Below are 12,801 nucleotides of genomic sequence, written 5' to 3' on the forward strand. Positions count from 1 at the left end.
GGGTGTGCACGTCCTTATAATTCTTTTCCTGTGTGAAAGAAATAACGTGTTTACACAATTCTTTTTTTTTTTTTTTTCTTTTTTCAACATTTCAACATTTCATGTAATTTTTGATTTTAAAAAGTAGATAATAGACCTGCTTTATTTTTTCTTATTTTTTGAAAATTTCCTATTTTTGTGTAAAATTACTTCTTCCTAAAATGTGACACAATGGCACGTTTGTGTGGCATTTGGGCTTTGTGCATATATATAGGGAAGAATGTATAAAAATATAAATTCATGTAAAACTCACATAATTAGCACTTTTTGGCATACCTTTTTTTTTTTTTTTTTTTTCTCCTTTTTTATATGAACAAGCAAAAAAAGTTTAGCAATCTTGAAGCATTACCAGGTTGCAGCATTGCCAGGGTTATAATTTTTCCTTTTTTCCTCTTTTCCATTTTCTCAAAAAAAAAAAAAAAAAAAAAAAAAAATTACTTGAAGGACCGCACATGTACAAGTGAAAATTTGTTTCTCCTCACTTGTCCCTTTTTTCCCATTTTTTATTTTGCATGTTTTTTTTTTCCAGGTTACGTCACCTAATAATGGTAAATTATATATTTATATATGTGTACATATATATATATATAAATATATAACGATCGCTTTTACATACCTTTTTGAGACGCTATTTTTCTTCCATAGTTTTTCTCCCTTTTGTTGCAATTTTATAGATAACCGAAAAGTGTACAAAGAGGCGTAAAAAGCAGTCCAATTTGCATCATTTTTATTGATGAACAATTTTGATCACGTTTTACGCCTGAACTTGTTCATAACATTTTATTGCATATGCAAAATGAAGAACACAGTTTCGTTCATTTGCTTGTATATTTAAATAACATTTAAACAAAATATAACAGTCCCAACTTTTTCCCCTTTTTTTTCATATCTGTTATATTTCATTTCCCTCATTTGCATATACAACTGTTCTTCCGTGTAATATATATATATACATGTAACAAAATGAACACGTAATAAAATATCGCATAGAGGAGAGGGGTTATACAATTACACAAAAGTGTTAAGTATAACCTACGCATTTGTTCATAATTACCGAGGGCACGCATTTTAATATATATATATTTATGTATTTATTTATGTATTTATTTATATACATATTTATGTATTTATTTATGTATATATATATTTTTTTTTTTTTTTGTTTTTTTTTTTACCCTTATTTTTCTGACCCATTTATGAATAAGAAGTAGAGCTTTTTAAGAAACTTCGTCTCTTCCATTTTCCTTCATTTTTAAATTATATAATGCTTATTAAAAATGAAGACAGTAGCAATTATCTTCTCCATTTTAGCTATAATAGCCTTAGCAATGTTAATTTATTTCATTATTTAAGAACAGATGGAAAAAATAATTGTGTAAAGGTATGTTCCAAGAACAGTAGAAAAAAGCGGGAGGATAAAAAAAGTTCTAATAGGGAACTCCACATTGGAAGTATTGACAATGGGGTAATAAACGACGAACGAAAGCGGAAAGGAAGAGAAGCTCAGGAGGAGGAAGAAGAAGAGCAACAACGGCAAGAAGAACAACGGCAAGAAGAACAACGGCAAGAAGAACAACGGCAAGAAGAACAACGACAAGAAGAACAACGACAAGAAGAACAATACTTACCTAATTATATGTCATTATTTTCCAGAGGAAAGGAAAAAAATAATGCGGACAATGAATTCGTAAGAAATTCCAACGGCTCTGAACAGAAGGGGAATGATTATAACTCCCAGAGGAGCAGAGACAACATTAAGAGTGGCAGCATAATGGACAACTCAGGGATGTCAAACAAGTTCAATTTGGTTTATCATGAATCGATGAAATCATTTTATGAAGGCACAAATACACACGTAGAAATTCCAGTGATAATCCCTTGTGGAAACAAGGAAGATGGAGGAATCTACTATCGCTACCTTCCTCCGTGTGATAGTTCAATGCATGTGAAAGAAAACCAAATGCTGGAAAAAGAAGCAGATAAGATCAACGCGAGCGTGATTCATATGACTGAAATGAAGAAAGAAGAGGATGTTCTGCAAAAAATTGAAAACATAAAGAACTTCATAAGCAACCGTTTGGAAAACGTGAATCAAAAGAATAACAACGTATTTTTGAAAAATATGAACAACATTGATGAAATTTTGAATTATAATTTTAATGCCATTAGTCAAAATAAAAGCACTTTTGATCCAGTTTCATTCTCCAAGCATGATCTCTTTCTTAGTCATGTGATACCAATTATGAAAAAGGAATATAGCAGGACGGTCTATGGAAATGAAAGGTTCACGAGTGATGGGATCAAAGACGAGACGAGCCCTTCCAACCAATCTGAAAAAACATATTGCCAGTGTAAGGCAAAGAAGATAGAAAAAATCAGCAATGGAAGAAAGACTCACCCTTGTTGTTCTTACCCAGAAAATAAAATGGAATGTGTAAAAGTTGCTAGAGAAAGAAAAGAAATGAATAAAGTACTTGAAGAGAACATTCCTATGGAAGTACTTTCCACATCCATAGATTCATCTTATCCCTTCATGTATGAACGAATAAAAAAAATAATATGTGTAGAGGAACCTGGAATTACGCATAAATGTGTGTATCCACCTAACAATAAAGAAGATCATACAAAAGAGCTGTATATTCCAAAGAGTAATATTCTATTCAATTCAAAATTTGAAAGCGGGAATTTACAATATGCAGTAAAGGAGAAGGATAAAGAGGTTTACTCATTATTTATAAATCATGACATAAAGATGAACGAGAAAAAAAATCAGTGGTTTTATTTCAGTGCTAGCTATGTTCCAGATGAATATTACAATACTAACCATTTTGAAAGGGAGGAAAAAAAAAAAAAAAAAAAAAAAAAAAAATATGAACAAAGATGTATGATAAATCCGTTTGTTAACCAGATTAATAAAGAAATAAATCTACAAAATGATGGAAATGTCAAATTTTCAACAGATTTCACAAACAAATTTCTAGTCCGTAATGTTAAGAAGTTAGAAAAGGCATTTCCTGTAAAGTTTAAAATAGAAAATATGTCTAAACCAGATTTTTTATATAAAAATGGACATTCACCCTTAGTATTTTCAGAATGCAAAAATGTAATGGAAAATATTCAATGGCAAAGAACAGCATATAATGTTCGATATACAAAAAATGATTGTTCAAAATATTTTAACCCAAAAAAAAAAGACTTTGAAAAATTAAGTTATTGCACATATACATTGGAATTTTGCTATGACTTTACCTATTCGTATGAAACTGTTTATTTCGCTAGTTCTTACCCGTATACCTTTACCCACCTAACCCACTACTTGCGTTGTATTCAAAATTATGTTCACATGAGGAGGGAGGAGCAACCTAATCAGCATCAGAATGGGGAACAGAACCAGAAGCAGAATCAAACGGGGCAGAAAAAAAGGAGCAAAATTAATTACATAGAACGAATTCTGTGCAAAACGACTCTCGGGTTTCACTGCCCAATATTGGCAATCACGAATTATGACAAAGAGGATCAAACAGATGCAGATTCGTGTAGAAGTGGTGAAGCGATAAAAGATTCAGACGAAAATGGTGAAAACGGTGAAAATGATGAAAATGGTGAAAATGATGAAAATGGTGAAAATGGAAAAAATGGTAATTTTTCGATTACCAAGAGCGACACACCGTTAGTTAAGGAGAGTCTATGCAAACCATGTGATAGAATAGATGCAAGTGAACATTGCATGGAAGGAGCATCTAATGGGGAACCAGCTTCAACTAATTTGAGGAACAAAGATGACGATAAGTTAATTGATTTTTTATCGAACGAATGCAATGTGTGCAGTGGCATTCTTTGCGATAGGAATCATATTCATAATGAAGCACTATGTTTGTACCAGTTATGCATGTCGGAAAGAGTAAAAAATCATGCAGAAAGGTTGAATATGAATTCAGAAAAATCCAACTCGAGTCGAAACAACTCTGTAATATGGCCGAGTAATTCTTCAAAATGGCCCAATAACTCTTCAAAATCATCCAACCACTTTATGAATCAGTTTAAGCGTATGATGGAAAGGCATTTTGCACATCCAGAGCAACGGAATGGAAGGAATGTGGATGCAGTGAAGAGATCAAGCACGGTTGAATCCACTCATGAAATGGAATCAGCCGTGCCATCTCATAACGAAGAAATGGTTACGTCACCCAATTTAAATACATCAAATGCACAAAATGAATCAACCAATGGAGTACAAAGGGAAGAAAAGAAAATAATTTTTCTTACAGCCCGAGTGCATCCAGGAGAAACAAACGCTAGTTATGTTATGCACGGTTTTTTATCATTTATAATTTCAGATAATATATATGCAGATATTCTTCGGGAAAATTATATTTTTATAATTATACCAATGTTAAATATCGATGGAGTTGTTATAGGTCATAACAGATTCTGTTCAAATGGATTCGATTTGAATAGACAATGGAATAGACCGATATATTATTTGCACCCATCAATATATACAGCAAAATCACTTATAAAAAGAATTAACAAAAATGGAAAAATCATTTTCTTTTGTGATTTTCATGGGCATTCAAGAAAATATAACTCTTTTCTATTTGGAAATGCGGATAGTCGAACATTTGTAAGAAGTAGAAAAATGGCTGAGATTTTTCCTTTCATTTTGGCTCAATCCATTCCATGGTTTTCTCTTGAAGAAACAAAATTTAAAAATGAAAATCTGAACAGAGGAATAGCTAGATCTACAGTAGGAAATAATTTTAAAATTGATTGTAGCTACACATTTGAAATATCTCTCATAGGGGCTCAGTTGAAAAGGGGCTTCTATTGTACACCATCTACTAATCTGGCAACAATTTTTTGTGAAAAAAGTTGCCAAGTTGAGATAAGTAACAATGTTCAGAAAAGTCTTATTAACAACTTTAGCGATGAACCAAGTTCTTGTAACAAAAATGGGAGAAATCACACACCTTTTTCTGCTCACGTGGTGAAAGAGAACACTGTCAAAGGAAGATTTATTACGAATAGTAATTCATTGTTTGCAAAGGGAGAAAAAAACACACATGATGATTGCAACAATTTTGTACAGGGATCGACGTGCCAGTGCATGTGTTGCAAGAAAATGCACGTCAAATGGATCAGGGAAAATGGGAAAGCGGGAAACAGGAAAATAAAAAATTGTCACAATAGCGAAGTGGAAGCGGAAGCGGATGCAGATGCAGGAGTAGAAGAACGTCCTGGGTGTGAAAGTGAGAAGCAGAGCGACTTTCTTTTTTATGACGAAAATATGTTACTGTTGACAGGAATTAGCTTTGGGATAAGCCTTTTCAAATTTTTCAATTTCCTCTCACATCATGCTGCATCTATATGCACAGAAGAAATCCATCAGGATGGTGAGCAGAAGTTCACGGAATCTCCGGCTAGAGTGGCACCGACATTGGAAGGGAAGTTGCCAACCAAATTGCCAACCAAATTGACCACAAAATTGACCACAAAATTGACCACAAAATTGACCACAAAATTGACCACAAAATTGACCACAAAATTGCCAACAAAATTGCCAACAAAATTGCCAACAAAATTACGCATTGAATTTCCGACCAAATTGCCTGCGAAATGGTTTGGAACATTATGCACAAAATCCCCCACGAACTTGTGCATGGAGAAACGTTCCTTCGAAATGACACCAACTACACGTCCGAGTGACATGAATAAGATGCATAAGCATGAAGGAGAATTAACACATCTTAGAAACAACATGAGCAATTCAGAAAAAGAAAAAAAAAAAAAAAAAATTCCAATTGTAAAAAAAAAGATGGTCATAAAAAATGATACAGAATTACAAAGCGATTCAATTCTACCCATTGATGTAGCGGAAAATGTTGAGAAATGTAAGAACCCTTTGAAAAATATTAGAAAACATAGCAAGGTTTACCAGACCAAAGAGGGTAATACTGAGTCCGCTTTCCCATTAAAATTAATTTCTCTTTATGCAAATAATATTTCCAAAGCTCACGGCACAGTGGAAGCACTCTGTGCTGATTCTGTTAATTACCGTTCTAATGGTGTAAAGAATGCTAGCCAAAACGAGGGGAATCAAGGGGTAGGTAGAAGCAGCAAAATGGGGAGAAGCAACAAATTGGGGAGAAACGGCAAAATGGGGAGAAGCAACAAATTGGGGAGAAGCAACAAATTGGGGAGAAGCAACAAAATTGGAAGAAGCAACAAAATTGGGAGAAGCAACAAATTGGGGAGAAGCAACAAATTGGGGAGAAGCAACAAAATTGGGAGAAGCAACAAAATTGGGAGAAGCAACAAAGTGGGGAGGAACAGCAAAAGTGAACATCTGGTAATGAAAGAAAACGAAGCGGTGTACATGATTAGCCATGAGAAACAGAGGAAAGAAAGAGGAAAAAAAAAGAGATGCAGAAGAATCATTCACTTATCAAAAATGAAACAAAGTATAGAATAAAAAAACATTGAGAAAAACTGCTGTCAAATAAAAAAGGTTTTTTTTTTTTTTTTTTTGCGACTCATTAAACTCAAAGCTTTCTTCCACGGAAGAGGGAATTGTTAAGAAAATAATTGTAAAAAAATTGTTCCACACCTAGTGACTGTACATCGAAAGAATGCACAGTATATATATATATATATATATATGGTAAAAAAAAAAAATGATGAATCAACATAAAAATGGGAATATTTTTTTAACAAAAAAAATAAAGAGATGATAATATATCTGATTCTTAATAAACCAAGAAGTGCTGTGTACTTTAGATGAAGGATTATCATGTCCAAAGAAGTTGTACACTCATTGCCATCTGTTTGAAAAGAACAAAATAATCATGAAAGGAAATGCAAATCTGAAATATATTGAATCGAAGAAATATCACACATATGGACGCACATGAACAGGAAAAGCTGGTGGTGATTAAAAGATAGACTGATCTAGTAAAGAGGAGAAAAATAAATAGGATGATAAACGAAAAAGGGGAGAAAAAAAAAAAAAAAAAAAGGAAAAAATTGGTTCGTTTTCAAGTTTGTTTAATGGAAGCATATAAGACGGAAAGAGGACCTATTTTTAGTTACTCCTTTTTATGGAGAAAAAAAAAAAAAAAAAAAAAGAAAAGCAGGAGTACTTGATTAGTTTAAAAAAGAAAAAACTGAAGACATAACTAATCAGGATACACTTGGGACAGGGGTAGGGGGAGGAGGTCATGTGGGTTATTACGATGGATAGATGCCATTTTGAGAGAAACTGCGTAAAATGGTGAAGAGGTGAAAAAAAAAAAGAGGACTGATTAAATGGATCAATTTATGTGGGCCAATTAAGTATACTAGGAAAAAAATAACACACAGAGAAAAGCACAAAGTTGGGATGGTGCACATATTGAGTGCCAAAGTGAGAGATGTGTACAGGCAAAACGGGGAAAACAAATTTTAATCACTCGAAACTTTGCTAAATAAATGAATTGAGAAATGTAAACAGTAACATGACGAAACGGAAATAGACTAGCATATATGGGTAAATTTTAACATAATTTACTAAAATGTTATACGCAAAGAGGAAAAAAAAAAAAAAAAAAAAAAAAAAAAACATCAATCTGTTTTTGTATGCCATTTTTGATACTACATACCAAATGGGGGAAACTTTNTTTTTTTTTTTTTTTTTTTTTTTTTTTGTTTTTTTTTTTTTTTTTTTTTTTTTTTTTTTTTTTTTTTTTTTTTTATTGGTTATTTTTTTTTTTTTTTTTTTTTTTTTTTTTTTTTTTTTTTTTTTTTTTTTTTTTTTTTTTTTTTTTTTTTTTTTTTTTTTTTTTTTTTTTGCTTAGCACTGTTTTAAATTTGTTACTTATGTTTATCCATAAAGATTTGTCGTCTACGGAAAACACACAGAATACGCATTATATAATTAGGGAATTTCATATGCACTTGTAAATGCAGAAGATTGATGAGAAATAGTGTCATGTCATGTTACGTCATGCTCTGCTTTGTCATGTCAAGCCATGTTATGTGAATTTTTCCCTATCCGTCCACATTTTAGTCTGTCCTGTGATATATCCATAAAATAAAACCACATTTTGTGTATCTTTTTTCTTAACCCATTTTTGACTTGGCTGCAAAAAAGTACACAAAGGCAGGGAAAAAAAAAAAAAAAAAAAAAAGTTGCAATTTTTCGTAACCCCTTGTAAATTCATTCACAATGGAAAAATAAACTAAACTGAAGTGAAATAAAATGAAGTGAAATAAAATGAAGTGAAATAAAATGAAGTGAAGTGAAGTAAAGTGAAGTAAAGTGAAAAATCCTCACTCTTCATTCTTGACCCATCCAGTCCTTAACAGGTTGGTATTACAATACTTTTTTAAGAGCAAATCAACGCCCCAAGTGTAGGTAAATTTTAAAAAGCAGTCTGGTAGGTATGAATACTGTGTTTATTGTGTGGAGTAGAGGATGTATAGAATAATTATAAAATATGCGTATGAGAAATTAGGTACAGGAAATGCTTGACTTATTTTACCTATACATATACATATACATATATATATATATACATATATACATAGTATGATATACCCGAATGGGAGAGAGTAAATTGTGTATTCTGTGTAGATCTTTTCTTTGAGTATACATGATACATTCCTATATATAAGTAACAAAAAGTGTGCACACAATTTATGCATACATATATACATGTACATGCATTATATATACATATGTAGAGGGGGTCTAGCAAAGTATGATAACTTTTCGGAGATTTGCGTTTTCCACAGTTGTGAGTGATAGAGGTCAATTTTTTTACTCCCCCTAGCAAATTCCAAACCAATTTTAAATGGAAAAAATATCCTGCATTTTTATTTTTTAATTTTTTGATTTTTTTTTTTTTTTTTCATGATGAAGAGATGAAAAAAGAGGGAAGAAACGCCATCGGTATGCAGTCTCATCATATTTCTCGCAACTTAACTTTGATGCCTTTTTTTTTTTTTTTTTGTGTCAAATTTATGCATTTTCAGATCACTTAATAATTTGCATACTAGCATGATAACAGGGTTTGTATCAAAGGAAGTAAAATTATTTTACGACGTTTAAATCGATAAGAGAGAGGGGAGAGGTGCTGAGAGAAGTGAAAACATGCTGAGAGAAATTAGAGGGGTGAAAAAAAAAAAAAAAAAAAAAAAAAAAAAAAAAAAAAAATCAAATGGGAGAAAAAAAAAAAAAAAAAAAAAAAAAAAAAAAAAAAAAACTCTCTTTAGCTAATTAATTCACGAATCCTTTGATTACATACATCACAGTTACGTCCCGTATGACATATAAGCATAGTGGTGTGAGGACATTATTACACCCACCATTGTTTCTGTGACACATATTATTATTAACCAATTGTAAATCTAATCGTTTGACATTCTTTGTTGAGTTCTTTAATCTGGTGAGATCTATCACAATTTTCATATCTAAGCAGAAGAGCGAAAGAAAGTATAGGGGAGATGCACCTGGAGGAAATGTAAAAAGGACGTTATGATAAATTCCTGCATTCAGTCAGCTAGTCAGGCTGCGAACTAGTCACACTGTCAGCTAGTCAGGCTGCGAACTAGTCACACTGTCAGCTAGTCACACTGCCAACTACGCACCTAGACAGATGTATATTCAGTATCGACTATTCAGTGAACACTCCGTATGGAGATTGCTGGAAATTAATAAAAGCGAAAACTACATTTTGGCCAGCGAGTTGAAACATATCATATGTAAACAGAGTAACATAAATTATCAAAATAAAATTGATATTTACTTTTCAGTTTATAAAGAGGATCACGATGAAGTTGGTGAAGGCGTGTATGGTGATGGGGATTCAAATTACACGAACGAGAAGAACTTGCAGCAAAAAAGCACAAGTGGAGGAGAGAAGGAAATAATTTTTCTGAGTGGAGAAGATAAAATTTACAATGGAACAAAAATCCTTATTCATAGAAATATTAAGAAAAAATCAAATGTTAGTGATATTACTCACAAAGCAAAAAAAGAAATAAGTGTAGATGTAGAAGAAAAACAAAAAATAAATGTTCCAAATGAGTTTCTGTGTAAATTATGCAATTGCATTTTAATCGATTCACACATTATTGTATGTAGTAATAATTGTGGCTATTCTGTGTGCAAGAGTTGTATATTATTCTATATATTAAATAAGTTTGTAATACATAATGAGAAGAAAACAAATCCAGTTATTGATATGTCTAGGTTGAAGAATACCACAGTAATGTGTCCCCTTTGTAATGGACTCTTCAAGTATTGCATCTGGAATAAAAAATTAGAAATGACTTTGAAAAAACTCCTGGAAGAACGGAATGATATCGATTCTTTCAAATTTAATGTGGAGGAAAGGAACAGCAAATTTATTCGCATTTTAGAAAAATTCAAGATTGAGAATTTTGACAACTCTGCTGGAGATGCTGGAGATGCTGCAGATGCAGGAGGAGCTGGCACCGTCATCGCAGCTAACATTCAACCAAACTCAAACATTTTCGAACACGAAATTTTCAAAGCTATTGAAGCCAAGTACATACTCACAAGTGCAAAAAAAAAAAAAACAAATGACCCACTAGTTGTAGAGGAAGCAAAAATGTGTAACCACTTCCTCTACCTTATGAGCAATAACAAATTAAATTGCATAAAAGAGTTCAATTTGATTTACTTAGAATTTGAAAATCCTATTTTTGATACGGTGCAAAAGATGAATATAAAGGCCTTATACAATCAGATGACTTCCAGCAGCCCCGAACCCACTGATACTAGTACTCCACAGTTGTTTACTTCTGGTAAATTCCAATCTGGAACAGAAACAACCGATTTGAAAATGAGCAACTGTTCAGGAGATGATACTAGAAACGCAATTGAGAGAGAAGGTAATCATGGGATCAAGCAGAATAGCAATAATGAAAATCTGCAAAAGAAAAAAGAAACAGACAATGCAGAAGACAAAATTGATGAAGATGTGTATAAGCAAAACAAGACTTACATCATCCCCATCTCGTTTGTTGGTGGAGAAACATCTTACTCTCTAATTGGCATCTTCTATGTGAAGGACACATTCAAACAGATAACTGCAGATAGTAATGCTGATGATGAAACGAAGGGGAATCTAACTACGCAACAAGCTGTTATACAAAGATTCATGAACAAATGGTTCATGGATGAACAAAGAGGTAATTTGAACCTATCTGAAAAATTAAAATATGGAAATATATATACCCTAGGTTGTATTTATATGTATGAAAAAATCTGCTTCTTCCCAGCTAGAAAACAACCAATATACAATATAATCAATAATAAGCGACAAAAAAGTAAAAAAAAAAATAATATAGAAATCTCACTGGATTTGAGAAAATTCCTAGATGTTGTGTTCAGTGTTAATAATTATATTAAATATGGAAGTCGTCCAAATAATTACGAGTCCAAGAAAGTGATGGCTCCAATTGATATTCCTTTCGCTAATACAGAAGAAGAAGAAGAAGATGATGAAGAAGAAGAAAAAGAAGAATGGAGAGGGAAGAATACAGCCATCGAAAGTGATCATATGGTAGCAGATTCAACTGTGTTACTTCACAGTGCTCACAACCAAGTTGAGGAAAAACGGGATCTGAATGAAGATATAAAGGAAAGATCAGGAAATTCCTCCACTCTAGCCATAACTGGAAAAACAGCAGAAAAAGGAGGTGCAGAAACGGTATCCACAGAATTAGGACTAACAAGACAAAGTGAATTTCAAGAAATCTTGGAAATTTTATATGATACAAAAGTTCCACCTGTGACAATTCAAAAAAGCTTCAACGTGACCAACCCATATGCTGATTACTGTGCCCTCCTTCCCTTTTTAACCAAAGAGGACTTTTTCCTTTTTAGAAAACTTCAGAGAATCTATAAAGAAAAGTATTTACGACACTTATACAGACATGTCAAGCAAAATAATCTGAATATGAATATATTTTTTAATGCTGTCAACTCGGTTTTCTTTTCTACTACCAGGTAGTAGAAGGTAGAACTTTGTAGTGGTGGAACTAGAAACAAGTTTTATAACCATGGTATATGGGTGGGAGGGGTTACTACCATTTTTGTCAGTTTTGTATTTGTGAAAGAGGACATAATATGCTCACCCTCTATCCCCATTTGTGCATAATTTTTTTTTTTTTAAAACCTTTTCTCCTTTTTCATGTTCATAAGTGTGTATATCTTTCTAAACATTTCATACAAATGTGTTGGAAAGAAGAGTTTCGAACATAAATGGTAAAAGATGGTTAAATTGAATTTATTTCATCCCAGTGGTTCTCTCATTGTGTCATTATCATATTATAATTACAGCCAATATGGATGTATTTGCTGTGTCTACGAATTTTATTTCTTCTCTCATATATGAGCTTAGCGGTGCGTGTACACATATCCCTGCGTTATCATTTTTTGTGTTTTAACATTATTTCGCCTCCTTTTGTTTTGCTTTGTTTCCACGTCATTTTTTTCTGTTTTTTTTTTTTCCCTTTTTTTTCTGTTGTTTTCCTTTTTTTTCTTTTTTTTCCTTTTTTCTCTCCCCTTTTGTCACAAACACAAGAACGACACTTCATTCCTGTATACGTTGACTAATTCAATTTGACAAATGTGAATAATGGAGAGCTTCTTCATTACACTGGAGCTAGGAATACACAAGTAATAAGTTCTATTTTATGCATGTAAAAATATGCCTATTTTCATTATCGATAAAATGGGCACTCAATGTAACA

The 12,801-nt window shown here is 32.3% G+C and overlaps 2 protein-coding genes across 2 annotated transcripts; both read left to right on the forward strand.

Annotated features, from left to right (window-relative positions):
- Window positions 1-1,303: 1,303 nt before the first annotated feature.
- PGO_021100 (hypothetical protein, conserved) lies at window positions 1,304-6,511 on the forward strand (the record flags this gene model as incomplete). The annotated part of the gene is made up of 1 exon (XM_028685928.1): window positions 1,304-6,511. One exon carries the CDS (start codon window positions 1,304-1,306, stop codon window positions 6,509-6,511), a length of 5,208 nt encoding a protein of 1,735 aa, XP_028541729.1.
- A 3,163-nt stretch (window positions 6,512-9,674) lies between these two features.
- Window positions 9,675-12,059, forward strand: PGO_021110 (hypothetical protein, conserved; the record flags this gene model as incomplete). The annotated part of the gene is made up of 1 exon (XM_028685929.1): window positions 9,675-12,059. One exon carries the CDS (start codon window positions 9,675-9,677, stop codon window positions 12,057-12,059), a length of 2,385 nt encoding a protein of 794 aa, XP_028541730.1.
- Window positions 12,060-12,801: the final 742 nt, after the last annotated feature.

The sequence above is a fragment of the Plasmodium gonderi genome, assembly GCF_002157705.1.
Source record: "Plasmodium gonderi DNA, contig: Chr02, whole genome shotgun sequence".
Taxonomy (NCBI): domain Eukaryota; phylum Apicomplexa; class Aconoidasida; order Haemosporida; family Plasmodiidae; genus Plasmodium; species Plasmodium gonderi.